The sequence below is a fragment of the Poecile atricapillus genome, chromosome 17 (assembly GCF_030490865.1).
Source record: "Poecile atricapillus isolate bPoeAtr1 chromosome 17, bPoeAtr1.hap1, whole genome shotgun sequence".
In the NCBI taxonomy this organism is placed as follows: Eukaryota; Metazoa; Chordata; class Aves; order Passeriformes; family Paridae; genus Poecile; species Poecile atricapillus.
Window position 1 is genome coordinate 443351 of NC_081265.1, and position 16613 is coordinate 459963.

At 53.0% G+C, this 16613-nt stretch overlaps 2 protein-coding genes across 3 annotated transcripts in view; one reads left to right on the forward strand and one right to left on the reverse strand.

Moving 5' to 3' along the window:
* Nucleotides 1-1121: 1121 nt before the first annotated feature.
* On the forward strand, nucleotides 1122-16606 carry PGS1 (phosphatidylglycerophosphate synthase 1). 2 transcript variants are annotated; one of them, XM_058852282.1, is made up of 10 exons: nucleotides 1122-1355; nucleotides 4887-5076; nucleotides 5447-5524; nucleotides 6388-6487; nucleotides 7113-7302; nucleotides 7612-7790; nucleotides 8682-9215; nucleotides 12493-12641; nucleotides 14650-14792; nucleotides 16146-16265. In XM_058852282.1, exons 1-9 carry the CDS (start codon nucleotides 1195-1197, stop codon nucleotides 14767-14769), a joined length of 1701 nt encoding a protein of 566 aa, XP_058708265.1. In that variant the 5' UTR covers nucleotides 1122-1194; the 3' UTR covers nucleotides 14770-14792; nucleotides 16146-16265. The 2 variants fall into 2 exon arrangements, with proteins under 2 accessions (XP_058708265.1, XP_058708264.1); XM_058852281.1 differs by having other exon boundaries at nucleotides 1123-1355; nucleotides 16213-16606.
* Nucleotides 16147-16613, reverse strand: part of DNAH17 (dynein axonemal heavy chain 17) — a 32218-nt gene continuing 31751 nt past the window's right edge. The window contains exon 80 of the mRNA XM_058852279.1: nucleotides 16147-16394. Within this exon, the coding sequence (XP_058708262.1) occupies nucleotides 16147-16394 (248 nt within the window). The remainder of the gene's footprint in view (nucleotides 16395-16613) is intronic.

Below are 16613 nucleotides of genomic sequence, written 5' to 3' on the forward strand. Positions count from 1 at the left end.
CGCGCCCCGCCCGGCCCGGCCCGGCCCCCCGGCGCCCCGCCAGCCCCTGCTCCGCCAGCGCTGGGCCCCCGGCCCGGCCCCACCGGCCCGTTCAGGGCAGGCCGGCTGCCGCCACCCCTCGGACTGCAGAGACACGGAGCGCCCCGCTCCGGCCCCCGCCTCAGCTGGAGTTTGGGTTCGGCTGGCGGGGGCTGCACCGGGGGCACAGCGGACCGGGGCTGCCTGTCCCACCTTGGCAGTCCTGATTTCAGTTTGCAAGGCTGCCGCCGGCCTCGGCCGCGCCTCCGGGGGACCCGCGGGGTACCCTCGGTCTGGAGACAAGGGGGAACCCGCAGCCGGGGCCGTGCGGGGGCTCCCCGTGCGGTCGGTGCTTTGGCCGGGCCGTGGGGCAGGAGCGAGGCCCCCCGCCCGTGGCTGCTCCCCGCGGGGGTCCCTCGCCCTCCGCCCCGCCCGGGGCCTCAGCCGCAGCCCCGCTGGGGACGGCGCCCGGCGGGAGCAGCGGCGCCGGAGCTCCCCTCCCCACCCTTTTGGCAATTGTTGGTTCCGAGCTCGCACACAACCCGAGCTCTGTCCGTGCGTTTATTTTAACCAGTTTAATTTGCCCCGGAGGAGCGGTCGCTGCCCGGCAGAGACCAGCCCAGTGCGGCAGTTCTGGGAATCAGCGCCGGCGGAGCCCCTGCTCTGAAATGCAAACGAGCCCCGGAGCGCTGCCGGGGCGGGCGGGGATAGCGGGGGAGGGACGGGACGGGCACGATGCGGCTCCGGGGCTCCCCGTACCGGGACCTGGCGGGGGACCCGCGGCCCCCGGGCTCCGCTTCGCCCGGCGGGGCGGCAAACGCGGGCTCCGCTGCGGTAAGAGCCGTGCGCGTCCGCTCGGAGCCGTTCGGCCGCGCTGGGGCTCGCCCCGAGGGGAGCAGAGACACCGGGGGTGGCACTGCCCGGTGATCTGGCTCCGCGGGAGCCCGTCCCACGTGTGCGGGACCGGGGGAGCCCCGGCCCGGGCCCGCCGGACAACGAGCCCTTCCTGAGCTCCTCCCGGGCCCTTCCCGGACTCGGCGGTCGCGGGCAGGCGGACACCGGCGGACACCCCGTGTGCCCGGGCCGGGGCTCCCGGAGCCGCGGGTGGGCCCGGGCGGGGCGGGGCTGCGGAGGGCGCGGCCAGCGCAGGAAGCGGAAGCGGAAGGCGGTGTCGCCATGGCAGCGCGGAAGCGGAAGGCGCGGGCGATGGCGGCGGGCGGCGCGGCGCTGTGGCGGCGGCTCTCGGCCTGGCTGCCGCGGGGCCGCCTCGGCCTGGCCGCGCTGCTCGGCCGCCTCTCCGATCGCCTCTCTCGCGGTCGCGACCGCCGCGCCCGCAGGTAAGGACCGGCCGGGACCCCGCCGGTCTCCCGGGGCTGGGAGGCAGCGGGAGCCCTCGGCCGCCCGCGCAGTCGGTGTCGTGTTACCGGGGCACCCCCCGATCGCCTCTTCCCCTTTTCGGCCCGTTCCAGCTCCTTGGGAAAGCTGCGGGGGGGGTAAAGGGGCGGCCCGGTGCCCCCGGGCCGGTGTCGGAGCCGGGCTGGGCTCTGCTCTCGCAAACACCTCAGCTCGCCCCACTGTCCGATCGCCCCCAGGACAACAGCTGAGCTTTATTTCCTTTCCTTTCCCGTTTCCTTGCCACACGCTTTCACCGGGCAGCCGACATCTCTTTTTCCGCAGAGCCGGGCGCCCCTCGGCTGTCATGGGTGCAGCTCGGCGCAGCCAGCCCGGCCGGTCCCGGGGGGCGAGCTGGGGCCGGCACCGGAGCCGGTCCCCTCTGTGCCCGCCACCGGGGACACGGGCCTGTCACCCCTCTGTGCCTGGCCCTGGATGAGGTGGATCATCACTCTGCTCTGTGATCTTGTTCACATCAAGGAAATTCTTTCCACGCTTCTCTTTTGGTCTCACCGGTGTTTTTAGGGCAGAAAAATTAGGCTGAGCCCTGGAAAGCAGTCACCGAGTTCAAAGAGCATCAGTGTAGATCCCCCCGTGTGGTGATGGGTGTGTGGGTGAAAGGATAGCACTGTGTCCCGCAGTTTCACTTCACTCTGCCTCTGAGGATGAGGTTTATGAGTGAATAAGAGTTTCAGCTCCATTCTGAGTTTCTGTACCAAACCTACACTTTAAAAAATAGAACACAACCCAAAAAATCCGTTGTTTCTATTTAGGGTCAACTTTTTATTCAGAAGGTGGTTCCTTTTGATTCCGTTTTCTCTTTCTGGTTAACTCAGTGATGTGAAGTACGTGGAAAGGGCTCCCCTCTGGTTCATTTTCTGTTCCTCTGAAACCTGGTTTGTCACAGTGTGGAATTTTGATGATTTCTTCATAATGTTATGTGGTTTCTGATAGTTGTGTGTGCGTGGTTGCAAGGATTGGTTGTACTCAGGTAGTCACTGAGCTGATGTCAGTCGCTGGTGGGTAGAAGCTGCTGCTCTGGGAGCCAGTTGCTGTGCCAATGGCTCTGTGGCTGGAGCAAATTACAGATTTATTTGATGATTCTAAAAGCCATAGGTTCTCAGTGCTGAATAAGGTGTAAATTTCAGTATTGGTCTGAAAGATCAAACAATGTTGGCACACTTATTTCAGGAGTGAAAAATCTGGAGGACGCAATTAGTGGGGGTAAATTGACCTATACAGAATTAATCTGAATCAAACCAAATAGTACTGGTGCTGCAGGTTGATGTTCCTCCAGATGTTCCAGTCAGAGTCCAGATGCTCCAAGCTCAACCCATCGCTGCCTGCAGCCTTTGGAGCTGCCCCTGGCTCCAGGCAGGCAGGTGCAGGGCCACAGGCAGCAGGGAGGCAGGTGCAGGTGGACTCACAATTCCAACGGTCCTTGCTAGGAAATGGCTTCTGGGAATCATGTTTCTGTAAAGTGTCTGCTTGGCCTCTGGTCTGGCTTCTGGAAGTGTAATTGGGTTGGCCAGTGAGATAATGAGGACAGTATTCATCTCTGTTGATTGTTATTGTAAAATACATAAAATTTGCCACTGCTTCCTCCCTGGGAATAATTCCAGAGGATGTTGTTTGTGACCTGCGGGGCTGGGTTAGAGCCCAGCTACGCCACTGCTCTGTGGGTTGAGCATTCGGTGGGTTTTAAAACCCTGTGTTTTTGGATCCAGTGAGAATTCCTGTAGCTCTATGTGCCATGGAACAGTGGGAATCTGCTCTCCTTGTGTGGCCTATGAGGCTTGAGGTGAGCAAAGATGTGCTCAGGTTCTGTAGAGACTTACGAGAATGTGCCTGAAAAGTGGTATTTCTTGTGTTTCTGTTCTGCTTTAATTTTTTCTGCACCCTTTAGGGGATATTTGAATTGTTTTTAACAGCCTGTGCTGGTGATCTCTGTCATTTCTGGGTATTCAGGCTGAGCCCAGTCCACATGATCTGTTAAAACCCGCCATCCCAGGAATTCCTGCACTCACTGATCAGATTTCGGTGCTCATGAATAGTCAGTGACAAATTCGTGGATTTTCCAGGAAGCACCACTATGAACTGGTTTCCTTGTAAGGATGTTTGGAAACCTTGTGAAGATCCAGGGTTGTATCATGAACCAGATGAGTGAAATCATCTTCCTGGAATTTGTGTTCATTTGGGATCTGGATTGTGGTAAAAGGGTTCCTCAGCCAAAAGTTCCTCATAACGAATTCTGGTAAAGGTTGTGATTAAGTTTCCTCTTGATGTGTGGTGATGGTGGAATCATCAGGATGGACCACAGGACAGTGGCTGCTTGCTGGCCCGAGGACCTGGTGGTCCTCAGGGTAAGAGCAGCCACTGTGGTTCCATCCCAAGCAGCCCGGCTCCCATGAGCGGGGTTTGCTGTCAGGTTCCTGTCCGGTTCAGGGATGCAGTTCAGTCCCTTGCTCATGGATTCCTGGATCTCATGGGAGCTGCTGCTGCTAATTGTGTTGAAATGTGGTTTTGTCATGCGAACAGACTCCTGCTGGGGGATATTCTATGACTGGATGAATTTGCATGTGTGAAACCTCGGAGAGGAGAAGTTGCTGCTTGCTTCCTGTCACCCGCTGTGTGTTGCTGGCAGTAAGCTAGTTTCTTCCCAAAGTGACTTCAAAGAAATGAAATTTGTTCTGAAATTTCTTTCTGAAGAAAGAGTTTCGTGACGTTTCCTTCACAGCTTTTGTGAGATTTGCAGGGGAATCTGTGATCCTCTCTTGTACTTCTGTGGAATGCCAGTGCCATTGCTAGAGAGGGATGGATCCCTCTTGTGGCTCTTGGTGCATTCCTGCTTGGGCATAGTCGCTCCTCTTGTGGGTCATTCTTGGGGTGTGACTGCTCTGTCTTTGCTGGGGCTTCTACTTGGCCACCTTGTGTGCTGTAGATATATTTTTGGGTAAGATTGAGGGATGGGGGCATTTTTCTCTTTAAAGCAGTGTGATCTTTAAACCTGGAAGGTGAACAACTTCAGCCCAGCTGAGGAGGAAACTCGACATGAAGGGAGTGTTGGCCATGGCCAAGCTGATGTGTGTGTGATGGAGATAATTCAGGTTACAGGTACAGGTGGTACCACCACGGCACTGCCAGACACCTGAGCGCCCACACTCATTTTCTGCAGCTCCCAGCCTCCTTGCCCTCCCACGCTGTCCTGATGGAGTTGTTTCCCCTCATCTCCATGCCACCTCAGGGAAGGAGCTGGTGATGTTCAGATCTGTTCTTCCACATTTTCCCTGTGTTTTTCTCTTTCTACATTTGGCTTTGGTGATCCACATCAGATTATGGAAAGGGAAGGGCATTCTTGCCATTGTGGATCCCTGCCATGTATTGGCCCTGGCTGCAGCTCTTCCTTGACCTGTTTGGAGTCTTTCTGGGAAGCAAAGGTTTCACTATAAAGAATTTCTCCATCTTTCTTTGCACAGATCATCATGGCTCCTTCTAGCCCCACTACTCACCCCTCCTGTTCCAGTAATCACTGCCCCACCGTGTTCCCTCTGTCCAGAAGGAGCACACAGGTTCCAGTGGATCAGGAATCTGGTCCCAGAGTTTGGGATCTCCAGCTCGCACGTCAAGGTGCTTTCATCCCCGGCGGAATTCTATGAACTCCTGAAGGTAAGGTGTGGGCTGCAAGTTGTGGGAATGCTTTTGATACAATCCCAGCTTTGCAGCTGCTGCCTGGTAACTGTTCTCATATGAATAGGTTTAGATGCAGGGAGTGTGGCCTTCAGTTTCCCAGAAAGCACTAGTTTCTTCCTGGAGTTTTAGATGCAGCGGTGGTGCTGCTGTGGCTCCACAGAGCTCCATATGTTTTACATCGCCATTCTCCATTTTACCCTTTCCTCTTCTCAAGGCCAGGGAGCCAGAGCAGAGATGTGGGTGAAGGATTCCTCCCAGAGGAGTGCAGCACTGCCAGGTCTGGGCTGATGGCTCCTCAGGACCAGACACCCTGTGTGAAATTGAACTTGTGTTTTGCTGCTCTCAGGTGCAGATAAAAGCAGCCAAGCAGCGGGTGGTGATGGCCTCATTGTACCTGGGAACAGGACTCCTTGAGCAGGAGCTGGTGAGTGTGGAAGGGTTTGGGAAGGCCAGGAAGGGATGTGGAAGGGAGGCAGGCAGCGCTTCTGGTTTAGGTCTGGTATGGAGCCAGGGAACTGCTGCACTTCTTCAGGGGATAGCTAGCCTGGACCTGTCAGAAGGGACTGGCCTGGTGTTCAGAGTGCTCAGGGGGGCTTTGTAAAACTCAGGTCACGGAAATCTATTTTTCCCTGGCATTTTTCTTGAACAAGATTTGAGCTTAGGTGTGTAGCGCTGTTGTTTGGTGCTCCAGGTGCAGGACACAGATGGAGGATTGCTTTTCTGCATTAGAGATCGAGGTCAGCTTTGCCTCATGGTATTTGCCTTATTTTGTTCTTTTCTCTGGAAACAAAAGTATTTTTGCCCAAGGGCTTTAAGAAGAAGCCTGGCCTTGGCCGTGATCTGATGTTAGGAAGCAAATGCCCTGGCAGGGTAAAGGTGGATGGAGCCTGCATAGGATTTGTGCCCATCTTTGTCTGGGCTTGCACACAGGATTTGAATTTGCATGTGACAAACAACCTTGCAGTTAAAGAATAAAACTGCAGTGAATTCCTACCAACGGTTGTCTTTCGTGATGCGAGTCTGGGATTTGGAAATGATACTGGGACTTTTTCTGCTAACAGTAATTGCTTTTGTGAGACCTGAAGAATGTGGACATGTAAAACTGAGGGCCTTTGATCTGTGGCTTTAGGCTGATGGAAGCTGCCAGGCTGACAGATGCAAAGTCTGAACTGTCTGTGCTTGACACAAGGAGGGAGGACTCACACCAGGTCCATGGTCTCCTGCTGCTGAGCACTTTCCTTGGAAAGTGTATTTGCTTTTGTAATGAGGAGAGAACTCTCTCTGCAGGTGTATTGCTTAGAAGAAACACTGGAGAAATCACTGCAAGCAAAAAGCTCACCTGACCTCAGAGTTTCCATTCTCCTCGACTACACCAGGGGCTCCCGGGGTAGGAATTGCCACTCATTGCTTTTGTCAGAGACTGATTTTACTGTTAGGCTAGAGAGACAGTTCTTTTCAGAGTGGGTATCTTGGCCAATTGGACCTACTTGCTTAAAGCATGCACCTTACAGGATTGGTCTTTTATGTTTCAGAACTGCATATTCCCAGAAAGTCTTCAAGCTGAGCAGTTTTTCTTCCAAAAATAGGTGGTAGGAGGAAGAAGGGCCAATTCTGTGCAATTTGTGTAATCTTGCTTGGTTCATTTGTTAGTGCATTTGCCCTTACCCATCATGCTCACTTACATTTTCATTTTGAAAGGGGAATGAGAATTGTTGGAAGCAGCAGCACGCTGAATTGGGAACTTGTGGTCACCTGCGGTGACTCTTGCAGATGTGTTACCAGTGCTGCTGAGGCTTGGTTAAGAAGCCTAAGAAGTGTCAGACCTGTCCTGGATGTCAGTTTCAATATTGACATAGTACAAATGAAAGTGATTTAAAAAGAACAAAGAAAAAAGGAAAACCTGTGAAGTGCCAGTGGATGGGAGGGGTGCTCACCCTGTAACCAGCTGAAGAGCTGTGTCATGATGTGTCCTGTCTTTGTGATCTTTGTTTGAAGCTCCCTTTCCCTCCCAGGCAGGAAGAATTCTCGAACAATGCTGATCCCATTGCTGCAGAGATTTCCCGAGCAAGTCCGCGTGTCCCTCTTCCACACTCCAAACCTGCGTGGACTTCTCCGGCTCCTGATTCCAGAGCGTTTCAATGAGACCATTGGGCTGCAGCACATCAAGGTCTATCTCTTTGATGACAATGTGATCCTGAGCGGGTGAGTCCTGCTGCGTCTGGCCTTGGCTTGTTTCGCTGGGCTTTGGGCAGGGTGTCTGTGCTGCCAGAGCTGCCTGAACATCTGGACTCCATCGTGATCCTATCAATGCTCTTCTGAGATGAGAGAGCAACCACAGTTCCCACACATGAGATTCTCACATGAAAGCAAGTCTTTCTTAGAGGGAAAAATATTTTGAGATTCTGAAGGAAATGGCCAATTTGTGCTTTAGTGCAGCTATCCCAGAGTGAGGCCTGTAGCCTGGGCTGGAAGGTTGAGAATCTTGTACCCGTCTCTTCCCTTTCTCTTCAGCGCAAACCTGAGTGATCTGTACTTCACCAATCGTCAGGACCGCTATGTCTTGCTGCGGGACTCTCCCGAGATCGCAGACTTCTTCACAGAGCTTGTGGACGCGATTGGAGATGTGTCCCTGCAGCTACGGCAGGATGACACAGTCCAGATGATGGAGGGAATGGTACACCCATACCAAGGTAGGGGGGAGTTGTCTCACCTGGTTGGGTGATGGAACCCAGAGGAGAGGAGTGACAGCCAGGGTTTATTTAAGTATGACTTAGACTCCATCCATGTGGGTGTTGCTGGGTGTCTGACCATTGTTCAGACTGTGGGCTGTCCTGTTTTGTGCCATCCAGAATTAAAATCAAGATTCCTTGAGTTTCAGGACTGGGTCTGTTGGAGCTTTCCCAGTACAGTGGCTGTCACAGGCTAATTTGGCAGGGCTTGCAGAGGCTGGAAGTAACTCTACAACCGTCTCAGTGATGCCTCATAAATGTGCTGCTTTTGGCCTTAAACAAGAACTTCAATCCTTTGAGAAGTTTTTCTGACATTAGCAGCTGCAATTCCAGGTGCTCTGGGTGTGCATGTTTATGATTGTGCCGCTATTGTTGGTAATTAATCTCTTGTAGTAGAGTTTGTTCTGGGAATCAAATGGGAATCAGTTCAGGAAGACTGGGAACAAGCGTAAAATTGGGCAGAGAAGAACAGTGATGTGCCAGGCTGATTGTGTCATCAGTTTTTGTCCTGGCCTTGCACTGCTGGGTGATGTGAGTTCAGGCTGGGGGTGGGAGTTTATTTGTGTGTTCAGCTCATTCTTGGTTGTCAGTGTAGCCTTGCCTTCGTCCTTTCCTTTCTCAGGGGATTTTTCAGGCCACTGCCAGTTGCTGAACGTTTCTCTTCTGTAACTTAGCTCTGCTGACCTTGAAAGAGCTGGTTTAGGCCTTAAGACAGAGTCATGTGCACTCTGTGTTGGCTCCTATTTGTTCCTGTATCCATGTCCTGTCAGTAGTTTTTCCTGGTGTGTAGTAGATGACACGTAGCTCTGTGCCTGTGGACCTCAGACACGCTCTCTCTGACTTTTCCTTTAGGGGACAAAGTGGCTTACTGTGAGATTGCCAACCGGAGGGTTATGGAGGTCATCAACTCTGCCCGGACACGGCAAGAGCTCCTTCATGCAAAGACTTTCCACAGCAGCCAGCCAGGCAGCTCCCTCCTATCCCAGCAAGGCTCTCAAGCATCTGGGAGCCTGAAACCAGAACCCGACACCTGGATCTATCCCTTAATCCAAATGAAACCTTTTGGGATTCAAATAGATGAGATGGTCACAGAGACACTGCTGACGGAGGCTGAGCGGGATGCCAGGATATACCTCACCACTGGCTACTTCAACTTGACACAGGCCTACATGGACCTCATCCTGGGCACAAGGGCTGAGTACCGGATCCTCCTGGCCTCACCAGAGGTCAATGGGTTTTTTGGTGCCAAAGGGGTGGCAGGTGCCATCCCTGCTGCCTACGTTTACATTGAACATCAGTTTTACAGTGAGGTCTGCTACCTGCAGCAGCAGGAGAGGGTGCAGCTACAGGAGTACTCCCGTGCTGGGTGGACGTTCCATGCCAAAGGTAAGATGCCCTTATCCCAAGGGGTCTTGTGCAGAGCTGTGGGAGAGCTGTGCATTTGGATTGCGAAAGGAGTAATGGGCTGGCTGGGTGCCAGTCTGGGCTTAACCTTCAGAACACTCCTCCAAGGTTCAAACAACTTGTTTGTGTAAACCTGGAGGGTTTGGATTACTTGGGGGATACCTTACCCTTGGATTTCCAGTCCAGTACAGTCACAGAGATGGTGTAAGAGCTGTCCCTGTGGTGGCACTGAGGCACTGCCTGGATGAGAAACGTGATGTGAAGGAAAGGAAGCATCTGGATGTGTTCATGATGCAGTCAGTGCCGTGGTGCAGTTTCTTGTATCCCTTGGGCTGGTTTCAGCAGGCAGAAGTGCTGACTCCGCTGGGGACCCTGCAGCAGTATCTGGGGCAGGTGCCCGAGGGGAGCTGCTCCCGGGGCCTTCCCAGCAGCAGATGTGTATGGGGACACTGTGAGTGTTGGGGGATTTTCTCCTGTTTGACAGCTCACAGGGGATACAGTGTGTGAGGAGTGGCAGCGTGTGCTTATGGGAGTCAGGGCAGCCAGAGGGCAGGGGGCTGAAGAAAGACTATGGACTAACATGCAGTGAGTTAATGAATGCTGCCCTCCTGGTCTTCTCTGGGAGACCCTGGATTCCTGCTGGATACACTATGCCCAGCTCCCACAGGCTCAGCACAGTGCTCCAGCTGGAGTGTTTGGGCTGTGGTTGGAGCACCGGGGCTGTGACTGTTCCTGTTTCGAAGAGAGCTGTTAGTGGGAATGGCTCCATCTCTCTGCTTCTCAGGGGTGCTCAGAGGGAGGCTCAGAGGTGGCGGGGAGGGAAAGCTGCAGTGTCAGCCTCAACTGTAAAAAATCCCTGGGTGCTACTGGCTGCCTCTGTGTTGAAAGGACAAGCAGATCTCAGGGTCCCCCTCCCCAGCACAGTTAGGAGTGCAGGGAAAACCCTTATCTCACACGGGGCAGCACGAGGCGGGTCCTTGCCTGCCTGCCTGGGGTGTCCTGTGTCTTTCAGGATGCACATGCTTGAGCGATCTGTGGTTCCCAGGTTCTGCCTTTGTTGAGCACTGCAAACTCCCAGTGGAATGTGGTTTGGCATAAACTGAGCCTAGAAATAAGTGCTGCTTTTCCCAGCTGCCAAAGTGCAGATGGTCATTGGTTCTGTTTGGGCCAGCCAGGCCTCATGGAACAGTGCTTTGGGCTCTCTGCTGTGTGGTGTTTGTTTGGAGAGGGATGCAGGGCTTGGAGTTCAGTAGCTCCTGTGCCTGGGACAGTTGGAGACATTTACTGCCTTGTTTCCATTCCCCTTCAGAGTGCTGGGAAGAGCAGTGTGCAGCTCCTCCTCTGGCATGCTCTGCCCTGGACACACCTTGGATTCACCTCTTTCCTTCTGTGGGAGTCACGTGTTCGGCAGAGAGGACAAGGACACAAGAGGGAAGGGAGGAAGCCTTGGAGATGTGAAGGGCATGTGCACAAGGAGCACATGGAGCCTAGCTCCTGACTGAGGACATAAGATCCCCAGCAGCAAATAGTGCCTGTTGCTGCTTCCTCTCTGGGCTGAGACATGAGACCCCCTTTAGTGTCCCATGGGATCTTGCTGACATACCCCAAACACTGGGGCTGTGCTGCATACCCCTCCCACTCCCCTTAAAATGTTTGTATCTGCATGCACAGTGTCAGGTGGTGTTCCCAGGGGTGTCTCTCCTGGGTGCATTCAGCACCATGCAGATGTAGCAGAGTGCTGCACAGATGGACTGCCAGCAATGTGGCATCCCAGAGCCTACCTGCCACTGTCCTGGGTGTGGTGTTGGGGGTGACACGGGTACATCCCTTGGGATCAGGGTCCCTTCCAAGCAAGTTCTGGTGGCAGGGTTTTCTCATTTTTCCTGCAGGCCTCTGTTACTGCTATTGACTGGCGCTGGGAAGCTGCGCTTCCCCTTGCTGGAAGGTGAGTCACTGTTTGAGCAGATCCTGCCAGATGGCCATGAAACCAGAGACCTGTAAAGGCTGTGGGACTGCCACAGGACACTTGGGAAGGCAAGGAATCTGTTCCTCATGGCTGCTGCTTGGGCAGAGGTCCAGCCTTTGGCTGGTCAGGCACTAGACAGCCCCTGGCAGGGTCCTGTGTGGTGGCAGAAAGTGACAAAACTCTGTGCCATGTGGATTCTTTCCTGTGGCTCCTGTGGTGGGCTGCCCAGCCCCGCCATGGGGGGTGGAGGTGCATTAGGGCAGTGCCAGCTCTGTGAGTGTGCTGTGGGGGCGGGGAGGAGGTTACAGGAACTGGCAGTGAATCGGCAGCATCTTACTCAAGGCATTCTTGGAACTGCTCTGGGGCTGAGTTGGGAAACCTGCTGCTATTTTAAGGCTGAGGTGGTTTTTATGCTACGGGTTCTTTGTTGCAGTCTGTGTGTGACCAGCCATGGGGATAAGCCTCTACTGAGGACTCACTCAGGGCTCTGCTGAGGAGAGCAAAGGCTTTCTGGCTCCATTTGTGCAGAGTGGCCACACAGCCTCTCCTTGGCAGCAGTCCTGACTCTCCTGTGGCTGTTCCTTCTTGTCCTGCTGCAGTGGTGTGCTTGAGAATAATGTGATGTTTCCATTTTTCCCTTGAAAACCTGTCCTGGGCTCTGTCCCGCCTGCTCTCTGTGCTGGCAGAGCTGTGGGAGCTGTGCTGGTGAGTGGCAGCGGGGGCCAGGTGCCCTGGCAAGAGTCTGATCTCATCCCTGGTGCCTCCTCTGGAACTGGAGTGAAATAATTTGCATTTATCTTCTGTGTCTCTTCACAGTGGTATGTGAATTCACCTGCCTGAGCTGGGAGATGCCTTTTCATGTCATGGTCCTGGGATGGGGGTTAGTCCCTGGCCCTGGGACAGGCTGGACAGACCTAGCCTGTCTGCCTGGGGCTTTGGGGCTGGTTCCTTCACTGAAAACCTGTTTGTCTTCTCTCAGTGTTTCTGAATTCACTGTGGTGCAAAGCAGCCTCTAATGCAGTGACTGCACTTGCTCTGGGCTGTTCTGGGGCAGTGTGTTCCTGCACTCCCAGTCAGAACACTGATTTGGGCTGTGCCAGGGCACCCCACGAGTCACACACATCAGCACAGCCCTGCAGGCCCTGGGGGCTGCTCTCTGCTCTTGAGGTCCTGTACAGAATCTGTAATCCACATTTAAAGCATTTAATTCACTCGGAGTGAAGGGATCATGTGAGCCCACCCTGGCCGTTCCCTTGGCTGTCATGCTGCCTCTCTTCCTCATTTTTCCTGCAGGCCTCTGGTTGTACCTGGCAGGGAGTGACCTGCCCTGCCTGACCCTGATTGGCTCTCCAAATTTTGGATATCGATCAGTTCATCGTGACTTGGAAGCTCAGGTTGCCATAGTGACAGAAAATAAAGCCTTGCAGCAGCAGCTCCATCAGGTAAGCAGCAGATTCTGGGGTGCAGTGGGGATGTTGTCATCCTTCTGGGTCACACAGAGAATGCTGATGATGCAGTGGCAATAAAAACCTGCAGCTACCGTAACTCAAAAGCTGCTGGAGCATGGGGAGTCCTGAGGAGCTGTCAGTGAAGTGACTATTGATGAGCTGCCTGCTGCAAGTACCCAGTGCTGGGAAATGAGGCCATAACGGGAAGGAATGTGTGTCCCCAGTGACCTCGGGTACCGGGAGTGCTCAGGATGTGCACAGAGCTGCTGGAGGACCTGCTGCCTGCTCTGCTCACCAGCCACACTGCACCTCTGAGCCGTTACCCCAGCATTTGGGCACTGCCCAGGGTGTGACAGGTTCAGGGGTAATGAGCCCTGGAATATCTGAGCTTGGACTGGGAGAGGGTTTCTGGACTGGCTGGGAAGCCCATGAAGTTCTATGACAAAATCATTATCTTGAATAATAATACGACATTATATAATCCTGACACAAACATTTTAAAGTGGTTTGATATTCAGTGTCCCAGGGTTTTTTGGTGCTGTTTTGGTTTTAATCAGGCAGCTTGGAATGCTCAGCAGTTCTGCTGCTGCTCCAAATCCTGCCTGGTTCTCCAGCTGTCTTGACTGAATCTTCTGCTGGAACTGACTGTCACAAGTCATTTCTCCTGCAGTGTTCTGTTTCAAAGCAGATCAGTTTGGTGCCTCTATGTGGCTTGGAGACCTCAGAAATGCACTGTGTGAGGCAGGTGCTGGCAGAGTTGTCTGCAAGATCAATGGGAATTGCCCTCTTGCATCAGGGCTCTTCCCTGGGATGAGTCAGAGTGTATCTAATCAAAAACAATTCTATTACTGGAAGAGTTGCTTGAGTATTTCAATTCATATCTTGCCTCTGCTTGTTTCTAATGGAAGGGGAAAATCAATGGAAATGTGACACAAAGGAATTTTCTTACACAGGGCTGCAGTGATCTCATTCAAAGGGCTTTAAACCATTCCCGATTGCTGGAAGCTGATTCTGAGATGGGCTGGGTGTTTACTTTCTGTGGTCTTTTTTAGAAGGCTTAATCCATTCCTGGGATGCTGCCATGAAATCACTTTGCCTATGTAATGTTCAGTTCCATTTTGAAAGCGTGTGCTGAGATTTGGGAAGAAATATGAGTGGTCTGGGTGTCTTTGGGTGCTTCTGTGAATGAACTGAGGTTGATTCAGGGAACTGGCCTTGCCTCTAGTGCTCAGATCTCACCATATTGGATGGTCATGGAGCAGAATCCTCACAGCAGGGCTGACTAGAGCTCTTGGAGCATTTGAGGGCTCTCAAATTAGAGTGAATTGGCAGATTAATGTCTTGGTTCATCTTTTTGGTGTTACGTTCCTGTACTGGGTTCCTGCTTCCCTTTTCCACCCTGAATTTAAGTAGTGCAGAGTATTTTCTGCTGTTTGTGACAGCTTCAGTTATAAAAAAACTGATGAACAAACTTCCAGGAGCTGTTCTGCTCCTTGTTTGCCTGCAGATCATGAAACCTGACTGTTTGTGCTAAAAACCCCACTTACCTGTGATCAAAGTGCTGCTCTCACGTGCTGTGAGTGGTTCATTTCCTCCCTCAGCAGTTGGGTGCAGCTCTGGGGGCCCGAGTGTTTCTGGTAATTTAGCTGAGATCACGACTGCACATTCATCTGCAAACACGGCGCCTGAGCTGTGTCTAGAAAGAGCCACATGAGCCGGTCCCAGGAGGTCTGGGTGAGGTTTCCTTTTCTGGCAATTACAGCCTGGCCTTGAGGAGTTTTCTGAAACCGAAGCTCAGCTCATGCAACTGTGGGGCACAAAAAGGCAAAACCCTCTACCCTTGTTCTTTGTAAGAGTTTAAATTGCAAATTCTTGAGGAGAAATGGTGCATACTTGTGGCAAGATCCCTGGTCAGTTTTATCTGAGAATTTGCTTCTCTGAAAGACCATTATGTAATTTAACACTTCGGATTTACTGAGATGATGTTTCTTTCCCTGTTCAGGAGCAAGAGCAGCTTTACCTCTGCTCAGGTGTGGTCTCAACATCAACGTTTGAGCAGCCAAATCGTTATGTGAAACTGTGGGTGAAGCTTGTCACACCTCTGATCAAGAATTTCTTTTGAAAGAAGAAAAGTTGCTGCTTTGGGTGAGTTTGCTGCCATTATGGGGAATTATTGCACTGACTGCAGTGAATAGCTGCAGTGCTCTGTCATGAAAGAAAGATGATGGACATGCAGGTGATGTGGGGAAAACCAGGCACATCTTGATTCCTCTGGGGCTGCCATGGACGGGAATCAGTGCTCGGGTCCTGACTGGGTTTTGTCTACTAGAATTTCTGGAAGGGGCACTGACAGAGAGCCCATACAGTGGTATTTTCCATGTGTGGAAGTAAAACCCTTTTCTGAAATGTCCCTTTCAGAGTTTCTCAGAGACAGACTGTATTTGTGTTATCTTGACCAGCCAATAGAAAGCATTGCTGGAATACTTAAAATGTTTTCTCTTTGCATCCAATCAGGGCTTTGCTTTGCCCTTGTAGTATTGGTTAACAGGAACAGTTGGTTTTGTTTTTCTGTTTTGTGGTGTCCTGGGGTTCCTGGTGGTTCCACTCCATAACTGAAGCCCTTGTGAGCTTCAGGACATCACTGTTCCTGTTGCGTGCACAGTCTGTGCAGCTGGCACTGCTGTGGGTGCCCAGGAAGCTGTGTGTGCCCATATCCCTTTTCCTTACCTAGCTATGGCCTCCCCCCAGCAGGGTTTGCCCAGCTCCTTCACATTCAGATATGTTACAAGTGTCTTTCATGAGTTGTGGAAGGGCAGGAGAAGGCTTTTGGTGCTGGTGTGGGATGTTACTTGCTGGAAGTAGGAGGCTTGAACCATAACATCCTGCAAAGAAGTTGTTTGGAAGCCAGGTAAAAAGGTGTGGGAGTGCAGGGTAGGATGTGAGAAAGGGTTTCTGATCTGGTAGTGCCACAAGCAGGATTTCTGGCACCTGAAAAAAGCTGATGGTTGTAACTGATTATTATCATTGCTGCTCTGTAGAGAAATATGGAGCTTCTCTGGGCTGTGCAGGTTGGGTGTGGGTGAGCTGGACCAAATCTGCACCTCTCTTCTCCCGTCTGCTCCCGCCAGACACGTGCTCCGTGCAGGAGCGGGAGGAGTTTCTGCTCAGTTTGCACTGAGCCATCACACAAAGAGCTGTGGGAAGATGGAGAGCCAGAAGAGAGAAAGGAGTCAGGCACTTGTGTGCAGTTGTTCTGTCTGGCTTCCCACGGTGGTCTGGCTCCCCACCAGCGCCACGTCAGAAACCACCAGTGGAAAACCAGTATCCGCCCTGAGAACCCCGTGTGCTGCGAGAGCAGGCTCCACATGGCAGCGCTTCCAGCACCGCTTTTATTGATACTTTGCTAAAATGGTTCTGCTACAATCAAACATAGACTGAATTACACAACTTGGAGGTTTTTACAAGCAAAAGCACTTCTGTTTTCCATTGTCGTTAAAGTCTAGGCCTCTAGGAGCAGAGCCACACCAGCCAGGACCCACTTGGCGGGTTTTTCTTTCGTCTTCAGGTTGAAGGTCCAGACGTAGGTGGGCCCTCGCATCCGTGTCTTGTAGACGGGACATTCGTAGACGTTGATGGTGTCCATGCGGTCCACGGGGACGGCTCTGAGCAGGATGACCGGCATCTCAGGCGTCAGCTCCTTCATCCGCGCGTCCGCGATCGACCCCGAGGCCACGTCCCAGCGCGCGCCTGCAACGGCACGGGGCGTCAGGGCCCCGGCAGCGCCAGGGCTCCTCGCTGGGGGCTTCAGAACTGCTGATGGCTGTGAGCTCAAAGGGGAAGGCTGGCTAGAGCGGCTCAATGGTGGTTAGGTCTGTTCTCATCTCACTGTGACCCAGGACTGCATTTGCCTTACTGTGTGTGGGATGTCTGAATAAATTCTGTCCCCACCCCTCCCTTCAGCATGGC

Excerpts from the sequence above, each read along its gene's own strand:
- PGS1 (XM_058852282.1), top strand. The coding sequence starts at position 1,195 with ATGGCAGCGCGGAAGCGGAAGGCGCGGGCGATGGCGGCGGGCGGCGCG. Across the intron at positions 7,303-7,611 it reads GACAATGTGATCCTGAGCGG|CGCAAACCTGAGTGATCTGT; the intron begins GTGAGTCCTGCT and ends CTTTCTCTTCAG. Across the intron at positions 12,642-14,649 it reads TGCAGCAGCAGCTCCATCAG|GAGCAAGAGCAGCTTTACCT; the intron begins GTAAGCAGCAGA and ends TTCCCTGTTCAG.